This window comes from Pecten maximus, chromosome 6 (genome assembly GCF_902652985.1).
Source record: "Pecten maximus chromosome 6, xPecMax1.1, whole genome shotgun sequence".
NCBI lineage: Eukaryota > Metazoa > Mollusca > Bivalvia > Pectinida > Pectinidae > Pecten > Pecten maximus.
The window spans coordinates 45765845-45792991 of record NC_047020.1 but is presented as its reverse complement, the minus strand read 5'-3'; the positions used below and the strand labels follow the sequence as shown (position 1 = coordinate 45792991).

Sequence of the window (27147 nt, the reverse complement as noted above, 5' to 3'; positions counted from 1 at the left end):
AACTGTGTGGGATGGTTAATTACAATAACACCTTAAACTGTGTGGGATGGTTGACTACAATAACACCTTACCTTAAACTGTGTGGGATGGTTGATTACAATAACACCTTACCTTAAACTGTGTGGGATGGTTGATTACAATAACACCTTACCTTAAACTGTGTGGGATGGTTGATTACAATAACACCTTAAACAGTGTGGGATGGTTGATTACAATAACACCTTAAACTGTGAGGGATGGTTGATTACAATAACACCTTAAACAGTGTGGGATGGTTGATTACAATAACACCTTACCTTAAACAGTGTGGGATGGTTGATTACAATAACACCTTACCTTAAACAGTGTGGGATGGTTGATTACAATAACACATTACCTTAAACTGTGTGGGATGGTTGATTACAATAACACCTTACCTTAAACTGTGTGGGATGGTTGATTACAACTGTACCTTAAACTGTGTGGGATGGTTGATTACAATAACACCTTAAACTGTGTGGGATGGTTGACTACAATAACACCTTACCTTAAACTGTGTGGGATGGTTGATTACAATAACACCTTACCTTAAACAGTGTGGGATGGTTGATTACAATAACACCTTAAACTGTGTGGGATGGTTGATTACAATAACACCTTACCTTAAACTGTGTGGGATGGTTGATTACAATAACACATTACCTTAAACTGTGTGGGATGGTTGATTACAATAACACCTTACCTTAAACTGTGTGGGATGGTTGATTACAATAACACCTTACCTTAAACTGTGTGTGATGGTTGATTACAATAACACCTTAAACTGTGTGGGATGGTTGATTACAATAACACCTTACCTTAAACTGTGTGGGATGGTTGATTACAATAACACATTACCTTAAACTGTGTGTGATGGTTGATTACAATAACACCTTAAACTGTGTGGGATGGTTGATTACAATAACACCTTACCTTAAACTGTGTGGGATGGTTGATTACAATAACACCTTACCTTAAACAGTGTGGGATGGTTGATTACAATAACACCTTACCTTAAACAGTGTGGGATGGTTGATTACAATAACACATTACCTTAAACTGTGTGGGATGGTTGATTACAATAACACCTTAAACTGTGTGGGATGGTTGATTACAATAACACCCTAAACTGTGTGGGATGGTTGATTACAATAACACATTACCTTAAACTGTGTGGGATGGTTGATTACAATAACACATTACCTTAAACTGTGTGGGATGGTTGATTACAATAACACCTTACCTTAAATTGTGTGGGATGGTTGATTACAATAACACCTTACCTTAAACTGTGTGGGATGGTTGATTACAATAACACCTTAAACTGTGAGGGATGGTTGATTACAATAACACCTTACCTTAAACTGTGTGGGATGGTTGATTACAATAACACCTTAAATTGTGTGGGATGGTTGATTACAATAACACCTTACCTTAAACTGTGTGGGATGGTTAAGTTCAGCCTGACTTTTCTCCAGTTGGACACGTAACTGTTCCTCTTCTGCCTGAATTGCATAACCCATCTTCCTGAAGATCTCCTGTTTCACCACCACCTGAGAAAGATAAATTAATTATTGGAAAACAGATCATTTTTTTCAAGTAATGAGGAAATTGAAGGTTATTCAGCATTCAATATTTTTACTGTAAATATAATTAAGTACTGTGTGAAACATTCAGAACTCTGATCCAACTTTGATGGAATTAAATCATAACCCTTACCACGCTGTCCATAACCCTTACCACGCTGTCCATAACCCTTACCACGCTGTCCATAACCCTTACCACGCTGTCCATAACCCTTACCACGCTGTCCATAACCCTTACCACGCTGTCCATAACCCTTACCACGCTGTCCATAACCCTTACCACGCTGTCCATAACCCTTACCACGCTGTCCATAACCCTTACCACGCTGTCCATAACCCTTACCACGCTGTCCATAACCCTTACCACGCTGTCCTGCATTACCATAATACATGAAAAGTTTTACATAAACCCCCTATAAATGACAAACGTAAAGAAGACTTAGATTAGTCTTTACTAGATACTAATAATTCCAGATGTGTTCCAAATGTTTTAACCACAAACAGATGGTACCTTCTAAAGGTTACACAAATACGGCATTTGCAGTGATTAACCGCCACAGTCAAATGAGTGAATACGGCTTATGCCTTTGTAAGCATGGTAAGGATTAATCAAGATTCAGTTCAAAATATATGAGTGGATATTGAATGGTATCCTGTACGTAATATAACATATTTTCACAAGTAGGATGGTTACATTTCATGAGAACGACAGAAAACATGGGTATCAATGAGGTGAATTGAAAGCACCATTTTGATTGGTCAAACAAAAATTGGTATATTTCTGCTAAATATATTCTACAGCATGATGGATTGTGAACAAGTGATGAGCTGATGTTTGTTTATACTTCCAGTGTGTTCAGTGATATCTTTGTCAATAATGTGTGATTGTTGTGGGCAGCACAGACTGAGGTTTTACTATCTGTTCATGTACTCAGTTGTTATTAGGACTTATGACCTATTGTTTTTGCCATGTTTCTTATTCTTCTTATTCTTATTATTCTTTCACATCTCGCCATGATGGATAGAGTTTGCCCATGTAATTTAGCTATGTAAAATAAATCTATCTTACATAGCAGGTATCACAATCACAAAAGAAAGTCTGCATCGGTATGTATAAACACAGTAAATACAAGATGGGGCAAAATGTCTCAATGAGCATGCCAGTCTAAAGGCAAACCTGACACACCAAACTGCCACCAGATCACGTATCCGGAAACAAAAGAATTGAGAAATTTCTAATAAAAGCTACACACAAAGAGGCGTAAATTTACAAGCTTCTAATTATAACGTTAAAACAAATAGTGACTGAATAAATTAGACCACTTATATTTAGTCCAAATTTAATATCCGGGCGGATTCAGTATGTTGTACAAACAAGACTACACCTAAAGATAGTGCAGTTAAACTGGCACTATTGGTAATCTTTCGAAATCATGATTTACTGGTCAATCTTCCCATTACTTCAATGCTTCTACCTTCTACATTGAATATATGAATCAAAGGTAACTTGGCGTATTTATCGACACTTTGCAGTGTTGTGTATTAATTACACAATCAGATGCGGCGTTATATATAGGTCAACCCTACGATAACATATCCTTATATCTGTAATATGGCTACAGAAGGTTAGCTTCGAAAATAAACATCAAACAAACAAAAATATACTTAGACAAAAAATAAGAATGAAATGATGTAATAATAATATTATTTTGACAAATTTATATGAACCACATTAACTACAGTAATGCATTCACATCTTCCATTCAACAGATGCAAAATAGTGTAATTACATTTGATTGAAGGGAGGTAATTCTAATACTGCTCAGAGAGCTCGGTAGAGGGCATATGCTGTTAGAGGGCACTGCCATATCCGGTTAGAGTTCAAAGTTCAAATCTTCAGACCAATACCTATGACTCAGGGGTATTACATCCCTGTGTCAAAAATGAATAGTATGTAGGTGACTATTAATAGACTGTATGACAAGACATTAGACAAAGTACAGTACTTCCTTTGCCTGGTACTTAACTTCATATTTATGGCAAAAAATATTTCATTTCCACAAAACAAAACAAAAAAAAAAAAACAAAAAATGGACAGCACATGATTTAAATACAGTGGAACTTCATTAACTCAAACTCGGAAAACTTGAATACCCCGCTTAACTCGAAGTACTTCGTCAGTCCCGGCCGAATTCTCTCTTTATCCTAGCAGACATATATAGAGAGATAAGTAACATCGCTATTTTCCCGTACAAGTGGTGGCTCCCTTTATTCGTGACCATTCAAGCATATCCCTTATCGAGAGCGCCTTGTCCCCTATCAAACACACATGAGCACAGTTAAATCTGGCTTTGCGCATGTGTGTATCGATGTACTGGAACTTATTCGACATGTTCTGGTTAATCCGCCATTACGTCAGACCAAAACATTGTCAATTTTAAATACACACAAAAAGCACATCGTTTTATTTAGGCCACTACAAAAGTTACTACATTATCAAACAAGAGGCCCATGGGCCTTAACGGTCACCTGATTTTGAAATATTTCAGTAAATTTGAATGAAAGAATGAATTTCAAAACAAATAAAACAAATGATAGTCAAAAATGTGATTTCCCTATAACTATAGTAAAGTTTACCCCCTCCCCAGGGGCAAACGTGAGACCCCAGGGTCATGAAATTCACAATTTTGGTAAAGCACCTAAAGAGCCTTCCATCTATGAAGAGTATTTGATTCTAACATATCTGAGAGTAGAGAAGAAGATTTTTGAAATTTCAGTCAATTTGACCCTTTTTGGCCCCGCCCACCAGCCCCTGGGGGTCAACCAGGGCCAACATGTACATACCATCAAACTGTCATCCCAAGCTGATAATGTTAACAAAGTTAGAATTAATTCCAATAAAAATTCAACAAATAATAGTCAAAAATGTGATTTCCCTATATAAACTATAGTAAAGTTTACCCCCTCCCCAGGGGCAAACATGAGACCCCAGGGTCATGAAATTCACAATTTCGGTAAAGCACCTGAAGATCCTTCCATCTATGAGGAGTATTTGATTCTAACATATCTGAGAGTAGAGAAAAAGATTTTTGAAATTTTTGTAAATTTTACCCTTTTTGGCCCCGCCCATCAGCCCCTGGGGGTCAACTAGGGCCAACATGTACATACCATCAAACTGTCATCTCATGCTGATAATTTGAACCAAGTTAGAATGAATTCCAATACAAATCCAACAAATAATAGTCAAAAATGTGATTTCCCTATATAAACTATAGTAAAGTATACCCCCTCCCCAGGGGCAAACGTGAGACCCCAGGGTCATGAAATTCACAATTTTGGTAAAGCACCTTAAGATCCTTCCATCTATGAAGAGTATTGATTCTACCATATCTGAGAGTAGAGAAGAAGATTTTTTGAAATTTTTGTAAATTTTACCCTTTTTGGCCCCGCCCACCAGCCCCTGGGGGTCAACTAGGGCCAACATGTACATACCATCAAAGTGTCATCCCATGCTGATAATTTGATACAAGTTAGAATGAATTCCAATACAAATCCAACAAATAATAGTCAAAAATGTGATTTCTCTATATAAACTATTGTAAAGTTTACCCCCTCCCCAGGGGCAAACGTGAGATACCAGGGTCATGAAATTCACAATTTTGGTAAAGCACCTTAAGACCCTTTCATCTATGAAGAGTGTTTGATTCCACCTTATTTGAGAGTAGAGAAGAAGATTTTTGAAGTTTTAGTCAATTTGACCCTTTTTGGCCCCGCCCACCAGCCCCTGGGGGTCAACTAGGGCCAACATGTACATACCATCAAAGTGTCATCCCATGCTGATAATTTGATACAAGTTAGAATGAATTCCAATACAAATCCAACAAATAATAGTCAAAAATGTGATTTCTCTATATAAACTATTGTAAAGTTTACCCCCTCCCCAGGGGCAAACATGAGACCCCAGGGTCATGAAATTCACAATTTTGGTAAAGCACCTTAAGACCCTTTCATCTATGAAGAGTGTTTGATTCCACCTTATTTGAGAGTAGAGAAGAAGATTTTTGAAGTTTTAGTCAATTTGACCCTTTTTGGCCCCGCCCCTCAGGCCCCTGGGGGGTGGGGACCATATAATTCACAATTTTGGTTCACCCTCGGCCATGGAAGCTTCCTGTAAAATTTCATTGAATTTAGTTCAGCAGTTTTTAAGAAGAAGTTGAAAATGTAAATTGTTTACGACGCACAACGCCGTCTCAGGTGACCAAAAAACTATCATACTTATGGGATATAGTCTTGATGATTATGCACACCGTTGTCATTTATCCGTATTTTCGAAAATCTATTGGGTCCTATTCGAATGTCCTAGTTTTGTAATTATGCCGCCATTACATCAGACCAAAACATTGTCAAATTTAAATGCACACAAAAAGCACATCGTTTTATTTAGGCCACTACAAAAGTTACTACATTATCCAAAAACTATCATACTTATGGGATATGGTCTTATTGATCATGCACACTGTTGTCATTAATCCGTATTTTCGAAAATCCATTGGGTCCTATTCGAATGTCCTAGTTTTGTAATTAAGCCGCCATTACGTCAGACCAAAACATCATCAATTTTAAACGCAAACAAAAAGCACATCGTTTTATTTAGGCCACTACAAAAGTTACTACATTATCCAAAATCTATCATACTTATGGGATATGGTCTTGTTTATCATGCACATTGTTGTAATTTATCCGTATTTTCGAAAACCCCATAGGGACTTTACGAAAATTGGAGATTCCCGCCGATCTTCCCTGTGGTGTGCTTGACTTTCATACTCAAAATACATCTTCCCTGTGGTGTGCTTGACTTTCATACTCAAAAAACAATCACTTTGACAGCAAATTGTGATATTTCATATTGATAACACTTCTGCACTTTAATACTAATGAAATTAAAGCACATCATTGGATCTTGGTGATTATTTCAAATAGAAATTATTGATAATTATGTGTCTCGTTTTCAGGTTTTCTCCAATATGGCGTCGGCAGAAGACTGAACCGAGCGACCGCACAGGATTGTGGGAAGGTCAGGGGCCACCACATAGACATAAGGGCAAATACAGAGTAGCCAATCTCTCTATATATCTCTGATCCTAGTAAAAAAAACTCAGAAAACTCGAATTCGGAAAACTCGAAAAACTCGGATAATACGAAGTGAAAATTTGGTCCCAACAATAAAAATCCTACTTAAAATGATCGAATAACTCAAAGTATCATGTTTGTGTCCAACAACGATCAGTTGTAAACGCCAACATTTTTTCAACATCGAAATTCCGTTTGTATCAGCACTACAATTCTACCGATTATTATACGCTATTATAAGTGTTTTATAAATTCATGAAAGAAATTGTCGGTGGAATCTTATAACAAAAACTGTCCGTGATAAAAAGTACTGTTTTACTTACATCAGGTAATTTCCTAAGGCGGTTGCCGATAATAGTACACACGATAGTCAACAACTCATCTACCCGTTCGCTCAAGCGGAACTAATCTCTGACACACCGGTAGATCTACTCGGTTGATGTTTTTACAGGTGTAGAAATGAAACAGTCACTGGTACATATTAAATCTGTAAACTGCTGAAACAATAGCATAATTACTGCCGAGGTGTTCAGAGTACGACTGTAACGGTCAGTGCTGTCTATTAAATCGGATAAAATGCCAACTCAGTTACAGTAACATTTTATACGCACATGCGCAGTACCAACTTCCTGTGCTAATACACATGGAAATGGTGTGGTTGTCGGTAAAACGCAAGTTTGACTATCATACACTATTTTATATGTCCAATATAACGTAATGGTTCTGTTAAGTTTTACATATAATCTGTGTTAAATTTAAACGGTTATTTGATATAACATTAATAAATTGTTATTCGGTTGAATTCCATTTTATCGTTATTCCTTTTGCAAACATGACATGAACATCATATCGTTATTGAAGTGGCTAAGTGAAAGAATCTTTATCAAGATCGTATATCGGCAAAACTACACCAAACTACGAGTGACAGAAAGAAATATTACATATACATTTACATATATTGACCAGTCTTCACACTGAACTGATGAGCGACAGAGTGGAGTTATAATGATTATATAATGTTGACAAATATAGACCAAACTTTGCACCAAAAATGACAACTCGCTTAATTCGAACACTCGGATAACTCAAGTTTTCTCGGGGTCCCGTCGAGTTCGAGTTAACGAAGTTCCACTGTAACTGGATGAACAATTATGCTAGCATGTTCTACATTTGTCGGTTCTTTAATCAAATGTTTTTAAAGTTAAACAGTGGGGGAAACACATGACCTGTAACAGTGGGGGAAACACATGACCTGTAACAGTGGGGGAAACACATGACCTGTAACAGATATGGGAACACTAAAAGTCTGATAATGGCGGACGAATGTGCCAGCTCGCAGTATATTTGATGCTTTTAAACTCATTTTCTGTATCGACATCAACAATTTAATAAGTGTACAGGACCCGTAACGCTTAATACTCAATGAATATACACAAAAGACATCATTATATGCTGTAGTTAGTGCAAACACTTCTACACCATTTCTTGAGAATTGGTGTAAAAGAATGCTGTGGAAGTGTTTACAAAATGTACATGAATTAGCGCTGCACAAAGAGTGCAAAATTAAACTACCACTAAAATAAGTATGTTTACAGTACACCAGTATACCTATCACACACCACTACTGTTTACACCTGCAGAAGTATCTCATTTGTAGAAGTCTGTGACCAAATTCTCTCACCTGTAGAAGTCTGTGACCAAATTCTCTCACCTGTAGAAGTCTGTGACCTAATTATCTCACCTGTAGAAGTCTGTGACCTAATTATCTCACCTGTAGAAGTCTGTGACCTAATTATCTCACCTGTAGAAGTCTGTGACCTAATTATCTCACCTGTAAAAGTATGTGACCTAATTATCTCACCTGTAGAAGTATGTGACATCATTATCTCACCTGTAGAAGTCTGTGGCCTAATTATCTCACCTGTAGAAGTCTGTGACCTAATTATCTCACCTGTAGAAGTCTGTGGCCTAATTATCTCACCTGTAGAAGTCTGTGGCCTATTTATCTCACCTGTAGAAGTCTGTGGCCAAGCTCCAGGTGTTTACGTTTGTACTCATCCAGTTTTGCTAGCATGCTGACCTGTTTTTGCTGCAGCTGTGTCAAGTCCGTGGCTATCATCTGAATACAGTTGTATATGTGGTACTTAAAGTTTGTGACAGAACATAATCTACAACATTATAAGTAAAATGATTGTTGTCATTGTACAATATTGTGCCCCAGTTTTACCTGGTAATAACCACAGATTTATTTTTGCTCTCTCATGCTACATATATGTATTTAATTACAATTATTTTACTTCATTTTTGTACAAAAGTACCTTAATGATATACCAAAAAATATTAACAACATTTTATGCTAATAATATTTAACATGAAGAAGGTCGATATCAGTTTAGGTAACTCCATTTGTATGACCCTTGTTACTGAACTGCATCTTCAAATCTTGACCTTTGACCATCCACACACTGACATTTGACCCTCCAATTCCTGACACTTGACTCTCTAAACCTTGACCTATGACTCTCCAAACTGTGACATTTGACCCATAAAACCTTGACCTATGACCCTCCAAACCTTGACCTATGACCCTCCAAACCTTGACCTATGACCCTCCATACATTGACCTATGACCCTCCAAACCTTGACCTATGACCCTCCACACATTGACCTATGACCCTCCAAACCCTGACATTTGACCCTCCAAACCTTGACCTATGACCCTCCAAACATTGACATATGACCCTCCAAACCTTGACCTATGACCCTACACACATTGACCTATGACCCTCCAAACCCTGACATTTGACCCTCCAAACCTTGACCTATGACCCTCCACACATTGACCTATGACCCTCCCAATCTTCACATGTCACTCTCAGTATTGTGTGTATCACACCAAGGCCTGATGTACCACTTACATCCATCCTTTGATGGTGTAACTTTGTCTGTTGTTCCTGGTGTTTCATGCGATGGAAGAGCTCCTTAAACCGGACCATGGGGACAGGAATGAGTGCCTCGGGATCAGGATTGTCTAACTTGGCCTGCTGCCAAATAAGGGGATGGATTCCTGGAAGTAAACATCATTACGATTACAGTGTTAAATTGTTTCTGATGCTATGCAAGTTTCCCCGATCATTCTATTTTTTCCTCATTAAAACAAGTTTTCAGCTATAACGTGAGACAATTTATTAAGAAGATAATTGTTTCATCAACCAAAATCTTTATTCTTGTGAAGATGACTGTACTCCTGAAGCAGCAAAAAAAAAGATGTCAAATAACACTTATACAGTGTACTCTGTCTAAACCGGACACCTTTGGGACCACATAATAAAGTCAGTTTGCAGAGAGTTTAGGATTGTAGACATTCTGCTTTTATATCATTGATGAATGCAAAAAAAAAAAAAATAAATGAATGAAAGATATATTATAAAGAAGATGTCATTGTGAATAATTCATGCACATACAAACTTTGAATTGAATAACATAATTTAATGCAACACTGGCAATATGACACTGCTACATTACAACGGTTGAAAACAGTCACTGATTGTTGTTTGTGTTAAGGGGGCCTCCAACTGAGCCCGAACAATCAACCGATCTGACACTTTCTACGAGTGCAGATTCTCAATCTGAGGAATGTTTGTAAATAATATAAACAGAGCAATACAAAAGGTATATGTCACCATCATCATCTCTTGACTTCCTCATCCGGTACGTTTGTGTAGTGAGGTCCGCGAAGGGGAAGCCAGCCAGCAACATTTCTTAATTACGATACATTTACAAATGCATTCTTTATTGTAAGTAACAACTATTTAGGTGTTTATCAAGACGTGGCCACTTATTTTAATTACTCATGATTGCTTATTCTCCCCTTGTTTTTCATTCTATCTCTTTCGTGCATTGAAAAGCTTTATAATGGTAATGAAATTCTATGAGGATGCTTATATTAACTATTAAAATGTACCTTCTATTTAATTGAGAATGTGTGAGTGTGTGAAAGATGTTTATATGTCATTTATGTTTACCATGCTTAATTTTGAAAAACACTCGTCGGGAGCCGCTGAAGCTACCGCTACCAGGTAAACATCAATGGAACCGATGCCAGTTTATACACAGTAGATTTACTAGTATACACAAGTAATTGGGCCGGAATATATGGCCGGATTACAGAATAGACAGAGTCCGGATTATGCAGAGTTTACTTACTATAAATAAAGAAGGGAATTTTTGGGACCAAATTATTTGGGCGGTTTTGGCAAACATCCAGTTTGGACAGAGTGCACTGAACATTCAATCACTCCCTAATTTCCTACACTTATACATTCAATCATTCCCCTAATTTCCTACACTTATACATTCAATCACTCCCCTAATTTCCTACACTTATACATCAATCATTCCCCTAATTTCCTACACTTATACATCAATCATTCCCCTAATTTCCTACACTTATACATTCAATCATTCCCTAATTTCCTACACTTATACATTCAATCACTCCCCTAATTTCCTACACTTATACATTCAATCACTCCCTAATTTCCTACATTTATACATTTAATCACTCCACTAGATTCCTACACTTATACATCAATCATTCCCCTAATTTCCTACACTTAATACATTCAATCAACATCCTAATTTCCTACACTTATACATTCAATCACTCCCCTAATTTCCTACACTTATACATTCAATCATTCCCCTAATTTCCTACACTTATACATTCAATCACTCCCCTAATTTCCTACACTTATACATTCAATCACTCCCCTAATTTCCTACACTTATACCTTCAATCATTCCCCTAATTTCCTACACTTATACATTCAATCATTCCCCTAATTTCCTACACTTATACCTTCAATCACTCCCCTAATTTCCTACACATATACATTCAATCACTCCCCTAATTTCCTACACTTATACATTCAATCACTCCCCTAATTTCCTACACTTATACATTCAATCATTCCCCTAATTTCCTACACTTATACATTCAATCACTCCCCTAATTTCCTACACTTATACATTCAATCACTCCCTAATTTCCTACACTTATACATTCGATCACTCCCTAATTTCCTACACTTAATACATTCAATCAACATCCTAATTTCCTACACTTATACATTCAATCATTCCCCTAATTTCCTACACTTATACCTTCAATCACTCCCCTAATTTCCTACACTTATACATTTAATCACTCCCCTAATTTCCTACACTTATACATTCAATCACTCCCTAATTTCCTACACTTATACATTCGATCACTCCCTAATTTCCTACACTTAATACATTCAATCAACATCCTAATTTCCTACACTTATACCTTCAATCACTCCCCTAATTTCCTACACTTATACATTCAATCACTCCCCTAATTTCCTACACTTATACATTCAATCACTCCCCTAATTTCCTACACTTATACATTCAATCAACATCCTAATTTCCTACACTTATACCTTCAATCACTCCCCTAATTTCCTACACTTATACATTCAATCATTCCCCTAATTTCCTACACTTATACATTCAATCACTCCCCTAATTTCCTACACTTATTACATTCAATCACTCCCCTAATTTCCTACACTTATTCATTCAATCATTCCCCTAATTTCCTACACTTATACATTCAATCACTCCCCTAATTTCCTACACTTATTCATTCAATCATTCCCCTAATTTCCTACACTTATACATTCAATCACTCCCCTTATTTCCTACACTTATATATTCAATCACTCCCCTAATTTCCTACACTTATTCATTCAATCATTCCCCTAATTTCCTACACTTATACATTCAATCACTCCCCTAATTTCCTATACTTATACATTCGATCATTCCCCTAATTTCCTACACTTATTCATTCAATCACTCCCTAATTTCCTACACTTATACATTCAATCACTCCCCTAATTTCCTACACTTATTCATTCAATCATTCCCCTAATTTCCTAAACTTATACATTCAATCAACATCCTAATTTCCTACACTTATACATTCAATCAACATCCTAATTTCCTACACTTATACATTCAATCAACATCCTAATTTCCTACACTTATACATTCAATCAACATCCTAATTTCCTACACTTATACATTCAATCAACATCCTAATTTCCTACACTTATACATTCAATCATTCCCCTAATTTCCTACATTTATACATTCAATCAACATCCTAATTTCCTACACTTATACATTCAATCAACATCCTAATTTCCTACACTTATACATTCAATCAACATCCTAATTTCCTACATTTATACATTCAATCAACATCCTAATTTCCTACATTTATACATTCAATCATTCCCCTAATTTCCTACACTTATACATTCAATCACTCCCTAATTTCCTACATTTATACATTCAATCAACATCCTAATTTCCTACACTTATACATTCAATCAACATCCTAATTTCCTACACTTATACATTCAATCACCCTAATTTCCTACACTTATACATTCGATCACTCCCCTAATTTCCTAAACTTATACATTCAATCAACATCCTAATTTCCTACACTTATACATTCAATCAACATCCTAATTTCCTACACTTATACATTCAATCACTCCCTAATTTCCTACACTTATACATTCGATCACTCCCCTAATTTCCTAAACTTATACATTCAATCAACATCCTAATTTCCTAAACTTATACATTCAATCAACATCCTAATTTCCTAAACTTATACATTCAATCAACATCCTAATTTCCTACACTTATACATTCAATCAACATCCTAATTTCCTACACTTATACATTCAATCAACATCCTAATTTCCTACACTTATACATTCAATCACTCCCCTAATTTCCTACACTTATACATTCAATCACTCCCCTTATTTCCTACACATATACATTTTTTTTACAATTTCTATGGTGAGAAGTGTACGCAGCAACACATGTACTGGTCTGTGTGTACGACCCATGTTTTGACACTAACACTGATGGGGGGTAAACAGAGACAAGACACACTCAGAGTGTTAAATAGGCCTACTACCCTAATTAGGGGGGTAAACGGAGACAAGACACACTCAGAGTGTTAAATAGGCCTACTACCCTAATTAGGGGGGTAAACGGAGACAAGACACACTCAGAGTGTTAAATAGGCCTACTACCCTAATTAGGGGGGTAAACGGAGACAAGACACACTCAGAGTGTTAAATAGACCTACTACCCTAATTAGGGGGGTAAACGGAGACAAGACACACTCAGAGTGTTAAATAGACCTACTACCCTAATTAGGGGGGTAAACGGAGACAAGACACACTCAGGGTGTTAAATAGGCCTACTACCCTAATTAGGGGGGTAAACGGAGACAAGACACACTCAGAGTGTTAAATAGACCTACTACCCTAATTAGGGGGGTAAACGGAGACAAGACACACTCAGGGTGTTAAATAGGCCTACTACCCTAATTAGGGGGGTAAACGGAGACAAGACACACCCAAAGTGTTAAATAGGCCTACTACCCTAATTAGGGGGGTAAACGGAGACAAGACACACCCAAAGTGTTAAATAGGCCTACTATCCTAATTAGGGGGGTAAACGGAGACAAGACACGCTCAGAGTGTTAAATAGGCCTACTATCCTAATTAGGGGGGTAAACGGAGACAAGACACACTCATAGTGTTAAATAGGCTTACTATCCTAATTAGATTACAGCCAGTAACAGATAAGAGGCGATGATTTCTCTATCAAACAAAAGAATTCAGTTTATAATTTGCCTAGCACCTTGGAGTCCTGGATTCAAAGATAGGTAAGCACATCATCATGGCGGACTTTTAAATGATTAATAGGCTAATTGTTTCAACAATCTGTTTACGATAACATTGCATGAATATATTCCTCCTTTTTATAAGGAATTTGTCAATACAATAACTTTGAAGACCTAAGTAATAAAGGCACTGTTGCATCATCCTTTGGTTACATTTTTCCAGAACCGATTTCTATTTAATTGTGATGAATCCTGAATTAACTCAAGTATCAACACATATAATAGGTAGCTATACATCACTTCTTTACTCGACACATTTAACAAGAATAAATTGCTGTGTTCATATCTATAAATCTTCAAGTTCCTAACGGGAATTTCCATCTTTTTCCAAGATGGCAGACATTGAGAATTATTTGACGATCTTTTTCTTATGTTAAAAAGTGAAAACATCTCTACCTGTTTAATTTGCACACACTCAACTTAAAACTTTATTTCAGTACAAACAAGAATCCCATGGGGCCTGTATCGCTCATCTAGTTGGATTTGACCCAAATGTCAAAATATTGTTCATGTTCAATTCGTTACTACACGTAGCTTTATTTGTCAATCTCAAACAATACTATATCTGGATATACTGTGGGGATCCCAACTGCTTCAAAGAAATAACAAAGACCGCTTGTTTTTACAACATGACTGTGTTTAAAGAAACTAAGTCCCTAAGGGTGGGAAAAGACCCTTGAGCCAATTTTTACATCAGAATTGTGTTTATCCTTTAACGTCCAGCAATGCTATACAAGGTTATGGGATGGAAGGTCACAGTAACCATTTATGAAAAATCTGTTCCCCTTTCCCAAAGGATGCTTCTGACCAAATTAAGTTCAAATCCATTCATAACTTAATGAAAAACTCCAAGGATACCAATTAACTTTGGTTTTATGATAAGACCACATGGACTCATTACTTCCCTTAGTACAGATATTCTCCACTTGGTGCGCTGCATTCAGTGTTTACAGTATCGAATGGCAAAGATTATTTTGTCAGAATTAGATAGTCTCTTTCATTCATAGGAAATCCAAACACCCGACAAAATGAATGGATCCTGGTAGAAATGTTTGTGTGCGTGCAGTCAAGCTAGGCTTATGCGTGACCGAGAAAACTGTTTCTGAGTAAGGTGGACAGATAGCTATCTTTAATATGTCCAGAGCAGTGCCTTCCCCACTACCTTTACATACCATGTTTGCAGGATTAGATTTTATTGAATTATTAGATCTCTGTTTCGGTAGCCATGACAAGAATCTGCGAAAGAAAATTGAGATACACAACTGTGTGGCAAGACAGTCATATACATTTGTTTACAGACTTTTGTGGAAACTGAACAATGTTAAAAATGAGACAAGATTGTGTGTATATCAGAGTGATACCAGGAAACCTAATTGTTGTGGGGGCTATAATAAGGACCATCTATAAGTCACAAAGTTCTTATTTTCATACTACATATACCTGAAGGGGTGTTGTCCAAGTATTGTTTGTGTTGATCCTTGGTGAACCCAGTCTTTGGTCGGACATCTTCGGCAATGATCTGTGACTGCAGCTGTGGTAGTATGTTGTTCTGTTTAAGGAAGTTAGCCGTATCCAGAGCTGAAATTCTCCGAGCTGGTCCTCGGTCAGGTCGTTCCAGAATATATATCACCAGCTCTGTCCTACACACATATATTCATCAAAATCAAAACATTTATCAATAAATTAATTATTCGATAGTAAAGGAACTATGCTGTTTAAAATAATATATCAATTACTAAGTGTAACATTTATATGCCAATTCAAACATACACAAGAATTACATGTAATTAAATGTCTCGCTTTGTCAGTATACTGGTTTTAAGTAAAATAAAAAAATTCACTAAATTACTTTAGTAATAAAACTAAAACAAAAAAACACAAAACATCTGTCAAAAGTGATAGTACGGAAACACCATGTTTACCTAGACAGACATGTGTAAATATTGACACATTGAGAATCTCATATTCTTAACCTCAAAATACATAAAAACAATATCAAATAAAAAGAATAAAATTCACATTTTAAATATATTGGTTGGGTTGAAATGTTCATACTACAATGCAACTTTAACAAATATTTGGTTGGAATAACACTGATATTTTTTGAGAATTTGAGCTAAATTCAAAACTTTAAATGGTCTGTGATCTGAGTATTGTTTCACAAAGCTTTGCAACTTACGAACGTTTGTAAATATTTACAAAAAAGTTAAGCAAAACTTAAGAATTTCGTAAGTGCATTTCACAAAGGTGTTCGTAACTTTTTCGTATCATACATGCTCCCTGTAAAAACATACTACTCTGTAACTTAGAGTTAAGAAAGGATGACAATTTTGAGGTGAAAATTGTACGCCGGTCCGATTACCAAGTCACGTACACAGACTAGGAACTTTATTGTGTTCTATCAAAACAACCTCATTATTGATAGAAGATCAATTTTTCTATAAAATTCCAATTTCATATTGTTTATCATGCAGTAAAACAAACAGTAACAAAACAACTTTCACAGATTTTGCTCAATGTCCATAGACACACCTAATGTTCTTAAAATAGGCTAACTGTTAGCACAGTCTGCGAAAAAGCGTACAATTAGTTTCATGACAACGTGTATTTTGCCGGCATCCCTCTTCAACATTGAAAACCCGGTTTCCACCTCGAAACAATCACTCACAAGGCATAGTCATTCTCTTACGCTAATTTGTAATTGATCACAATGTCATTTTCTGTTCAAAAGGGCATGCTTGTGCACGATTTTAAATTGTTTTCATAAGTCACGACAGGGTGGACATGGTGTAAAGTTACACAAGGTTTTTACTGAACTTTAGTTTTAGTTTTTGTGAAATGCTTAGTATTTCGTAAATGTGACTTACGCAAATTTCGTAAGTTACGAAGCTTTGTGAAATGATACCAAGGATGATATTCGTCATCAACGAACACTTGTCTAAGGCCTTCAGTGGATGTGTGTCATCTGAATGTTATTGTGTACAAGGCTGTGTTGTGATGTATGTGATCTCAATGTTATTGTGTACAAGGCTGTGTTGAGATGTGTGTGATCTCAATGTTATTGTGTACAAGTCTGTGTTGTGATGTCTGTGATCTCAATGTTATTGTGTACAAGGCTGTGTTGAGATGTGTGTGATCTCAATGTTATTGTGTACAAGTCTGTGTTGTGATGTCTGTAATCTCAATGTTATTGTGTACAAGGCTGTGTTGTGATGTCTGTAATCTCAATGTTATTGTGTACAAGGCTGTGTTGAGATGTGTGTCATCTGAATGTTATTGTGTACAAGGCTGTGTTGAGATGTGTGTGATCTCAATGTTATTGTGTACAAGGCTGTGTTGAGATGTGTGTGATCCGAATGTTATTGTGTACAAGGCTGTGTTGTGATGTCTGTGATCTCAATGTTATTGTGTACAAGGCTGTGTTGTGATGTCTGTAATCTCAATGTTATTGTGTACAAGGCTGTGTTGTGATGTGTGTGATCTGAATGTTATTGTGTACAAGGCTGTGTTGTGATGTGTGTGATCTCAATGTTATTGTGTACAAGGCTGTGTTGTGATGTCTGTGATCTCAATGTTATTGTGTACAAGGCTGTGTTGAGATGTGTGTGATCTCAATGTTATTGTGTACAAGGCTGTGTTGAGATGTGTGTGATCTGAATGTTATTGTGTACAAGGCTGTGTTGTGATGTGTGTGATCTCAATGTTATTGTGTACAAGGCTGTGTTGTGATGTGCATGATCTGAATGTTATTGTGTACAAGGCTGTGTTGAGATGTCTGTGATCTCAATGTTATTGTGTACATTAAGTCTGTGTTGTGATGTGTGTGATCTGAATGTTATTGTGTACAAGGCTGTGTTGAGATGTCTGTGATCTCAATGTTATTGTGTACAAGGCTGTGTTGTGATGTGCATGATCTGAATGTTATTGTGTACAAGTCTGTGTTGAGATGTGTGTGATCTCAATGTTATTGTGTACAAGGCTGTGTTGAGATGTGTGTGATCTGAATGTTATTGTGTACAAGGCTGTGTTGAGATGTGTGTGTGATCTGAATGTTATTGTGTACAAGGCTGTGTTGTGATGTGTGTGATCTGAATGTTATTGTGTACAAGGCTGTGTTGTGATGTGTGTGATCTGAATGTTATTGTGTACAAGGCTGTGTTGAGATGTGTGTGATCTCAATGTTATTCTGTACATGAAGTCTGTTGAGATGTGTGTGATCTCAATGTTATTGTGTACATGAAGTCTGTGTTGTGATGTGTGTGATCTCAATGTTATTGTGTACAAGGCTGTGTTGAGATGTCTGTGATTTCAATGTTATTCTGTACATTAAGTCAGTGTTGTGATGTCTGTGATCTCAATGTTATTGTGTACAAGGCTGTGTTGAGATGTGTGTGATCTGAATGTTATTGTGTACAAGGCTGTGTTGAGGTGTCTGTGATCTCAATGTTATTGTGTACAAGGCTGTGTTGTGATGTCTGTAATCTCAATGTTATTCTGTACATGAAGGCTGAGTTTAGATGTCTGTGATCTGAATGTTATTCTGTACATGAAGGCTGAGTTTTTTCTGGTTTTTCTTACTTATTCTATATGGGTTATCTGTGTCCTGCATGATAAAAGTCTTCTCCACCGGGTCAAGATAATTTTACTAAATCTAATTTTCTCATGAAGTGATCATACTGTAGTTTTGTAGCGGTTAACAGACATTTTTTAAACAGACAGTTTGAGTTGAGTTTTGAGAATATATACTTGTCAAAGGACGACCTGTGGTAGATGATATAGGCTCGACTTACTTGTTATCTGGCAGTGGCCTGATGCCCTCCACACAAACAGAATACTGAGGCTTGCTACCTAACATCTTGAACAGGGAGTCGACAATCAGCTGCTGTCCAGCAGATACTTCCGACTCCTTCTTCTTGATGGTAATGGCCACAAGTCCGTCTTCATTACGAGACTTTGGTAGACAAATGTACCCTATGGCCTGGTAAAAACATCAATATATATAGATAATTAGATGAGAAAACTGATCAATGGAAACCAAGATAACAATATTCATTATTTTACAAAGAATGAAGATAATGGTAAACCTGGGGTAGATAGTTTGAACATTTTTACGATAACAATACTATTGATCTAGCTAGGGACAGTTTAATCCCTGCCAATTCATATACATGTATGACCCTCATCTTGGGTAGTTTAAACTATGATATTTTTATTACATGATCGTTGAAGCCCAAATTTTACAAACCAACCTAATTAATGCCACATATCTTACAAACCAACCTAATTAATGCCACATATTTTACAAACCAACCTAATTAATGCCACATATCTTACAAACCAATCTAATTAATGCCACATATCTTACAAACCAACCTAATTAATGCCACATATCTTACAAACCAACCTAATTAATGCCACATATCTTACAAACCAATCTAATTAATGCCACATATCTTACAAACCAACCTAATTAATGCCACATATTTTACAAACCAACCTAATTAATGCCACATATTTTACAAACCAACCTAATTAATGCCACATATTTTACAAACCAACATAATTAATGCCACATATCTTACAAACCAATCTAATTAATGCCACATATCTTACAAACCAACCTAATTAATGCCACATATTTTACAAACCAACCTAATTAATGCCACATATTTTACAAACCAACCTAATTAATGCCACATATCTTACAAACCAACCTAATTAATGCCACATATTTTACAAACCAACCTAATTAATGCCACATATCTTACAAACCAACCTAATTAATGCCACATATCTTACAAACCGGCCTAATTAATGCCACATATTTTACAAACCAACCTAATTAATGCCACATATTTTACCATTAATAGTATCTTGACTCGTGGCAAAAACATGGTGCACGCAACAGTAAAACACAGTTTAAGCCCTAACTATGTATAAGCATCACTATTGTACAGAGTATGAATTCGATGCATAACAGAGTGTTGGCGATACCATGCCTATGTACCTGTAGTGTTTATAACTATTATAGCATTCTACATCTAAGGTTAATATGAGATATAATTAATTTTTCTTTGTTTTCATGGTAAATACTCAAATGTGATTGGTCGTAAAATTCTTTTCATTCTTCTATGAAAGAAATTTCGAGAATAGCGCGAAAAATGTGACGTCACAAAACGACAATTGACGTTGCGTATTGATTTGAGAAAAAGAATCCCATTTAAAACCAGTAAAATTGTACATTAAACATGTTTTAAATTAGAAAATCATTTTCAAAAATTAATTATAAGCGTTGATGTCAATTTTTTTTTAGTTTCATCGGGGTATGAAACAAATTTTGTTTGCAAACTTCTGTAAGAATCCGCATACCCCGATGAAACTAAAAAAAAAAAACCATCAATGCTTAAATGGCTTAATTCTTATAATTATAATTCACAAATGATTGAATGAGTGTGCTACACACTTTCTGACCTACACTCGTAATAGTTATCACATACCTTACCAACAGTGCCCTGCCAAAAGTATTTGGTCACATGATTTTGTTACAGCATATTACATTCATTACAACAAATTTTCAATAAATCTTTATGACTTTGTTTTGTAATGGAATCTATTGAAATTTCAAATACAAGTTGAGAATAACATGCTCCTTCCTCTGGTAATATTTGTAAAATTTTCTGAAACTAGTTTCAAGATTTATTGCACAATGCATTTTCAAACAAGCCAGATCAATTAACTCAAATAGAAATGAAAATGTCTGAAAATTGTATTAACTTTTTTAGATTTTTTTTTCTTAGCCTGGAAATTCATTTTTTTTTTTTTATCCAAATGGAATTAATTGAAGCAGATGGTTCAAACCCAGAAAGTCTATAAATGGGTGGCATTTACCATTCTGTGAACACCAAGCATTATATGTACAGTGTAAGGTTACCTACACCATAAGTTACCAACCTTAAATTTACAGTAAGGATTTTCTGGGGTGAAGGTCACACAGCCATTCTGGCTGAAATAGCCTTTGCCAGTGCCCCAGTATGCCTGGAGCTGGTTCCACTTAGCTATGATGGCATCTCGTTCATCTCCGTACAGCTGTGGTGTGGTGATGGCGGTACCAAGGTTATCCAGACTTTGGAGATTTTGTTGCTGCTGTTGTTGCTGCTGCTGATTAACTGTTTGGGATATAGATCTTGTACATCAAAACATAGCCAGTAAAATATGGTAAATTGTAGCAGCTAGGAATTGTACAAATGTAAAATATACTGGTCACACTATAGACACGTAGCACTTGTTAATCTCGTCAAGTACAAAGCTGGTTACCCTCACCACAGCATGTTTACCACATGCATGCAAATGAAAATGTCTTGAATATAAACTGCAAACATTGTGTTTCAGTAATAAATGACACAATTTTTTGTCTTGAATATAAACTGCAAACATTGTGTGTTTCAGTAATAAATGACACAATTTTTTAACCAAACAGGTTTCCAGTTTGACAATCCATTGGATCATGTGCTAGTGATATAGGTCAGGTCTATGTTTTTGCGAAGCCGTAACTGTATACTCAATACTCCAGGTGTTACATGCAGAGAATGTATGCATCGAGTGGAAATATTGCCATAGTGGGAATTAATGTGTCATATTAACACTGAAATCTCAACATGTATAGAAAATCAGCAGATATAGCTTTATCATCCATTTTAATGTACACCTAATTTATGTATCAAGTTGATTTTGTCAAAAAATATTGATAATAGTGCCCTGGCAAGATTTAGCAACTAAAGTTCATTTACTCTCGTGTGACTTACTGGGAACCAAAACTTGGGATAATCTGGTGTCTGGAAATTTTGGCAATTTTCCTAAAAACAAGGTGACTTTACTTTTGTGTGTCTAAATTTGGTGTTTCCATCAGCCCTTTGGTAAATTTTGGTGTGTTCTGATGTTCATATTGCAATACTGATTTCTGTCATTTGAGCCGGGGAAGTTTTATTATCATGTGGCAATTTTGATGCCATGACGGTTCACAGGCCTTGAGATCTACTGTAGGCCTAGCCCATAAAGCTGACCAATCCATTGTCATTGAAATACAAACAAGTAATATGTTCTCACATATCTATTGAAATATAATATACCGTATATCTAAATTTCAGAAAACATTATTAACAGAAATTTATCAACTTTCCCTAGTATAATACCTTTATTGAAGAATGACAAAACGACACATTTTATACAAGCATGTCAATAAAAAAAATCCTGTTGTTTTCATGGAAAGAAAGCCACGTTACCTAATTACTGATCATGAGCTGGAAAACAGTGGGTCTCGAATATTCCACCTTTTAATGATGATGACATTATGATTTGGTATACAAATGTGTTTAGTTTTGGAGCTTTCATGTCAGGCACAAAATCAACAAAAATACAAGTGCCATCAATGATTGTGAAAGCTCACCGGCGGCAGCAATCACACTATGCATTCATTTTTTATGTATGTATAAGCATGTCATTTTGAAATTGTACGTCACATAATATCGCTCCTAGACCTCTAATGGACGTATAAACCAAATTAGAAGGGTGTGAGGGGTATACTTTTGGACATAGAATCTTTCCAAAAACTGATCCCAAAAACTTTAAAGTAGATTTTGGTGCTAAAAAAGTTAAGTCCTCAAAATGGTAAAATGCGAAAAAATCAGAAATTTTTCTGCATGATGTTGCCATAACATCACTCCTAGACCTCTAATGAATGTATAAACCAAATTAGAAGGGTGTAAGGTCTATCCTTTTGGACTAAGAAGCTTTCCAAAAACTGATCCCAAAAACTTTAAAGTGGGGTGGGATGCCAACGCCGGGGGTACAGCATACTCGTATAGACGTAACCGGTGAGCTAATAACCGCAGCCAAAAACATTCCATTCTATAGCAAGTACAGTTTCATACATCTACGTTGTAGCTGTGGACACTGTGAAAGGTGATGAAGCTATGAAAACAGCAACATGATAGTATTTTTTGACTCCCCAAAATGAAATCTCACTTTTGAGTTTGAAAGGATATGTCCATTTGACATATGTTTTGACCCTTTAGATTTCTGAGAAACAGCAATTTGACTTCAAAAATTGCTGAAAATAAAGGGTCAACTCAATGCCTTGTAAATTAACCTATGCACAAGTGCACAACACACCTTTTCCAAAAAAAAGAGAGATAAAAGAGTCCCAATACAAAGAGATATATATATATAGTGGGGACTACAGTGAACCAGTTCTTGTTACCCCATCCAACTGACTTACCACCAAACAAACCAGTGCTTGTAGATGTTCCTCCGCCCAAAAGACCTGCCCCAGTCGTGCCAGCTCCAGTAAGATTAAACCCAGACGTACCACTTCCAAATGTTGACGCCCCACCAAATCCTCCAAAACCTGTAGTGGCTGTGCCGGTACCAAATCCTGTTGCTGTCCCTGTTCCAAAGCCAGTGCTGCCGCCTAGTGTGAGACCTAAGTATAATATATCATGAATGTTATTTTCTGTTTTTCCTTTTGTTAGCCCAGAGAGTTCTAACTGCAATTTACTGTTTGGACTCTGCTGTGGTCTCTAGTCTTTTGATATAAGATTTTGAGGGATCTTATTGCGATTTCAATATTGTAGCATTACCATGTTCTCCGCTGTCAAACTATCAGATTTTTCAATCAATAAGCGACTTGAGAATTATCATGTGCATTTGATTTATTGGTCGTTTTTGTCAAAGGAAAATGGTATTTGGAAATTGGCTGCCACGTTAACGCTATGATCAGTCACCCTGACCACACATCCCACCTAATTGTAAGGCTGTACACAGTACTATCTCCTATGATCAGTCACCCTGATCACAAATACCACCTAATTGTAAGCCTGTACACAGTACTATCTCCTATGATCAGTCACCCTGACCACACATACCACCTAATTGTAAGCCTGTACACAGTACTATCTCCTATGTAGCTCCTCAGCATCCGCCATGATACAATGTATCATCTCGAATGCCGTTTTAGATAGATTTCTTTCTCTAAATTACTGAAATACACACCTTGTTGAAAATGATGTAACATTTTAGTAAATATATTTTACACATTCAAGGAAAATCATAGACATATTTGTGGACCTATGTTATGATGTCAGCCATTTTGGAATGAACACTCTGAAAAATGTCAATCAACGATTACAAGAGTTCTAGGAATTGCTTCCTTTTTGTTTAAAATGTCAGTTTTTTTTTCAATTATTAATCAGGATCTATAAGAAAAAAAAATCGATTTAATCATTGAGTCTTTGTTGAGAAAAAAAATAATATCAAAATTCCTGGTACGGGTAGCAATGCTCAACCATTTTTTTCCTTAATATGTGTTTATATAAACTGTATTTTATTTTGTTTGTCTATGTTTTCTCATTACAAAACAGAAAACAGATTGAAAATCGGTTGAAATTTTTTTTTTCTATGCGATTTAAAAAAAACGAAAATCCACTGTCCTAAAATGGCACTTTTTTCAAATATACAAAAAATGTGTACTCCATGCATCTTGATAAGTTGAATATGATTTTGTTTGTATAAATGGTGTAAGAATTGGCCAATTGTAATATTCAAACTTAAAACAGAACATTCTTCTATTTTTATGTAAGATATTTTAGGTAAAATGTTCCATTATGACCATTTTAAGTGGAAGTTACTCCCCTTCTTAAATTTTTAACAAGTGAAACTGAAAGTATATAGATTCAAATATCTTAACGAGGTAGTAATAACACTTCAGTGTAGCTATAACATGATTAAATTAATTGTGTTTTATATATAAACAAATGATAGTAATGTTGGTACGTGATAAACTGCAGTCGACACAAAAAATAAGTCTGTAAATGCGTACATTCAAAACTAGGTCAAGTTGACTTCGATATGACGTTGAGTCTTCATCAATGAAATGGTGTGTTCATCTGTTGTTGTAAACGTTTCATTTGTTTAATATTGATGCTTAAATTGATTTGATTGTTTGATGTGTAATTCAAACTAATGGATTCCATACAAAACTAGAGAGAAAATGTGTATTGTGTACCGCCTAGATCAGGGTCTCTCAGCGCTACTTTCGACCGCCATTTTTGATTTTACGATGTTCAGTGACCCCCGTCTCGAATAAATGACATTTTCATGTGTTTCCCGGGATTGTCATGCATCAGGGCATCCAGTAGACCCTTGAGAGTATGTTTTTGACTCCCGAAAATGAGATCTGACTCTTGGGTTTGAAGGGACATGTCTGTTTGACATATGTTTTGACCCTTCAGATTTCTCAGAAATAGTGATTTGACTTCTGAAATTACTAAAAGTCAAGGGTCAACTGGATGCCCTGTGCATATTATTATATACCCAAAAAATCAGAAATGCCTAAGTAATACAGCCAGTATGGTCAGGCCGTTTGACTCGGCCGGAATCACGGTAATATTCATAATTCAGTTTTTCAAAAAATTGGCATTCCTTACCCTTTTGCCATTTTTAACATACGAAATATAGTTAAATCAATAGGATTCCTTATGGATATTTTTAGGTAATTTATGCGTTTGTATAGAATGATAAAGACATTTAAATCCTCCGGATACTAAACCCTAGTATAATTGGGGTACGTGTTTTAAAGCGTTTCTAAGATATTGATACGAGTTACCTGCCCTTTGCTTGAGCATTGCTAGTACGGGGATCGGGTCCGGGTACGGCATACACAAAATCACGGGAACCTGATAATAGTGAAATAAGCACCTGTATAATGGTTGACATGTAAACCCGAGAACTATCTGCCATAACCTAACTTTTATACGTGTTACATTCGCTACATGCACATAACATCGGGTATTTGAATAATCTTTACCTCCCGCAGACGTCGTTGGTGTTCCAAATCCACCAAAGCCAGGCGCCGATGTTGTTGCTGTTCCGAGTGCCCCTCCGAAACCAAATGTTGGAGCAGACGTTGTAGTGGTTCCCCCAAATCCAAACGTTGGGGCCGTTGTGCTTCCGAACGTTGCAGCAGCCGTTGTTGTTGTGCCGAAACCTCCGAACGACGGGGTCCCTGAAGTGGCTGTACCGCCGAACCCCAGTGTTGGGGCGGCTGTAGAAGTTGTGGTCGTACCAAACCCAAATGGCTGAGCTGTTGCGGTTGTCCCAAACGAAGGAGCTGCTGTGTTCCCGGATCCAAATCCACCAGTATTTAATTGAAAAGCCATATTCTTCAATTCTTTCTCGTTCTAACACAAGGCATAGTGAATATCGTGTGTTATTTCTGTGTGTGGGGTTTCCCTCCAATCAATTTCCTAACTCCAGACACAAAAGAGCTCGGTACACGTTTAGACTGGGGTCCTCCTAAAGACCTGAATATACCTGAAAGGGCATGAATCTGGACCTGAATGGGGTTTTAATGATGCGTGTCGCTGCTAAATGTGTTATTTCTCATTGTTTTATGCAAGAAGCGGTGTTATTACATATGATGATTTCATTTTATTTGAAAAATAGTATGAATGAAGGCAAAGCCTTAGAAGACTCCCCGTTAATCAAGAAGGAAACACAGATATTTATCGAAATGAATATAAAAATTAGTGTATTTGCCCTTTTTTT

The 27147-nt window shown here is 36.3% G+C and overlaps 1 protein-coding gene across 4 annotated transcripts in view; it reads right to left on the bottom strand.

Moving 5' to 3' along the window:
* The window catches only part of LOC117329887 (nuclear pore complex protein Nup54-like), a 34294-nt gene extending 7417 nt beyond the window's left edge, over positions 1–26877 (bottom strand). For 2 of the 4 annotated variants that reach the window (XR_004533280.1, XR_004533281.1), the window contains exons 1-8: positions 26408–26877; positions 23820–24025; positions 21499–21714; positions 19338–19525; positions 15988–16187; positions 9653–9801; positions 8746–8853; positions 1452–1571 (exon numbers count right to left, since the gene is read on the bottom strand). Coding sequence is in view for 2 of the 4 variants with exons in the window: in XM_033888098.1 (XP_033743989.1) it covers positions 1452–1571; positions 8746–8853; positions 9653–9801; positions 15988–16187; positions 19338–19525; positions 21499–21713; positions 23822–24025; positions 26408–26759 (1536 nt within the window). In the remaining 2 variants the exon portion in view is untranslated. The remainder of the gene's footprint in view (positions 1–1451; positions 1572–8745; positions 8854–9652; positions 9802–15987; positions 16188–19337; positions 19526–21498; positions 21715–23819; positions 24026–26407) is intronic. The other 2 variants (XM_033888098.1, XM_033888099.1) reach the window with 2 other exon arrangements.
* Positions 26878–27147: the final 270 nt, after the last annotated feature.